The sequence below is a fragment of the Sinocyclocheilus grahami genome, unplaced genomic scaffold (genome assembly GCF_001515645.1).
Source record: "Sinocyclocheilus grahami isolate Dianchi unplaced genomic scaffold, SAMN03320097.WGS_v1.1 scaffold36056.1, whole genome shotgun sequence".
Taxonomy (NCBI): domain Eukaryota; kingdom Metazoa; phylum Chordata; class Actinopteri; order Cypriniformes; family Cyprinidae; genus Sinocyclocheilus; species Sinocyclocheilus grahami.
The window spans coordinates 1-1,499 of record NW_015522587.1 but is presented as its reverse complement, the minus strand read 5'-3'; the positions used below and the strand labels follow the sequence as shown (position 1 = coordinate 1,499).

General features: G+C 37.5%; 1 protein-coding gene across 1 annotated transcript; it reads right to left on the bottom strand.

Annotated features, from left to right (window-relative positions):
• Positions 1 to 276: 276 nt before the first annotated feature.
• On the bottom strand, positions 277 to 1,221 carry LOC107580557 (SPRY domain-containing protein 7-like; the record flags this gene model as incomplete). Its single annotated transcript, XM_016266240.1, has 3 exons — positions 277 to 426; positions 810 to 976; positions 1,080 to 1,221. Coding segments are annotated over 3 exons (459 nt in total), but the record flags the coding sequence as incomplete, so codon positions are not given.
• Positions 1,222 to 1,499: the final 278 nt, after the last annotated feature.

Sequence of the window (1,499 nt, the reverse complement as noted above, 5' to 3'; positions counted from 1 at the left end):
AGTTGCACTGAGTAAACACAGCTGGATAAAACAAAAACTGTGTCCATCTTCATTTCAGTGATAATTTTAAGGGGGGGTGATTATTTTCTATACCCACTGTAAGCATTATGCAATACTGGAATCAAAGAACATTAAAAGACTGGTCATCTCTATACAGTTCAACACTAACTACAGGTTAACAGAGAATAAAAATCAAGGCAATTTTGTAATTGTGTTATTACGTAACAGAGCAATTCCTGTCTCAACTGCACTGGCAACCAAAGAAGATGTTAGTGGTTAGTTATAGTCATTAAAAAAAGAAAATAATACTGAAAAATTCTTACCATAAATTACAGGATAAACAGTTCCTCTAATGCCTGATGCTGGACAGTTCATATTCTTCCCATTTAGGTACAAATTCAGCTCCACATGGTCATACGTAACACCCTACACACACAAAAATGGGCGAAGCCAGAAAATTAGATACATGAAGCTATTACACTGAAAATGAACCACTGCTTTCATTAAAACCATCACAGCTCCTGTCAGCATACATATTAGTGCTAACAGGTTTCCAGTTTGCAGATAACCCAGTAAACTCAGTATGAAATTACAGTCAGGTGGTGGTATACCAAAATTAAGTTCACAACAATACTTCAGTATTTAATGAGTCTGTAACAACACAGTTAAGATCCCTTGTTGATATTATAAGCAGTAAAACACAAATGGAAGCACAGTCCAAAATGAAATGCTTCTCCCTTTACCAAGCACACATAAATAGATTTGTTTACCAAGAAATCCCATATTTATTTAATGCCGCTAAGTCTCACCACAATGTCTCCTTCCTGCGGTAAGCTGTTTGCAGGTAATCTGTTCTTTTCTTCATTGTTGTGGAAGACGGTGCCATCTTGCCGGAGCACAAGGCTGTGCGGGTCTCTACCCATAGGGATCTGGTTCAGATTTGCTTTCCGCGTTGCCACTCCTACTCCCCAGACACCTGCAAGAGCCGAAGTTCACAGCAGTCACACCTAATGACTAAATCAAAGTATTGAGTAATTTGTCAAACTTACATGTAAATGCTTGCACACATCATGTCTTACCTGTGGACTGAATCTTGAATTCAAAGTAGCTCTTGTTTTGATGGAGAGGGGCATTTGCAATGCAACCACCAGTTCCACATATGCGTCTTCCACTCTTTACAATGACAACATCAGTACCTGAAATAACACGGGGATCCAGTTTTCACATACTTAATTAACAGCATAACAGAGACCAAAATAGTTTACTACCATTCGTTTCTGCTTCATGACGTTCTGAAATTGTGCATTTATTCATACATGCTATACATTTTGTGTCATTTAACTATTGTTTATTAAGTCCCCTTGCCTCGTCCCATTGAATTATATACATGTCATTAGAAATGTCAAACTCAAAGAACTGTAAATAAACTGTTATGTCAAGTCTGGCAGCACTAAAATGATCATAACACTTCATTGTATGGCGAAAAAGGCACTTTTTTT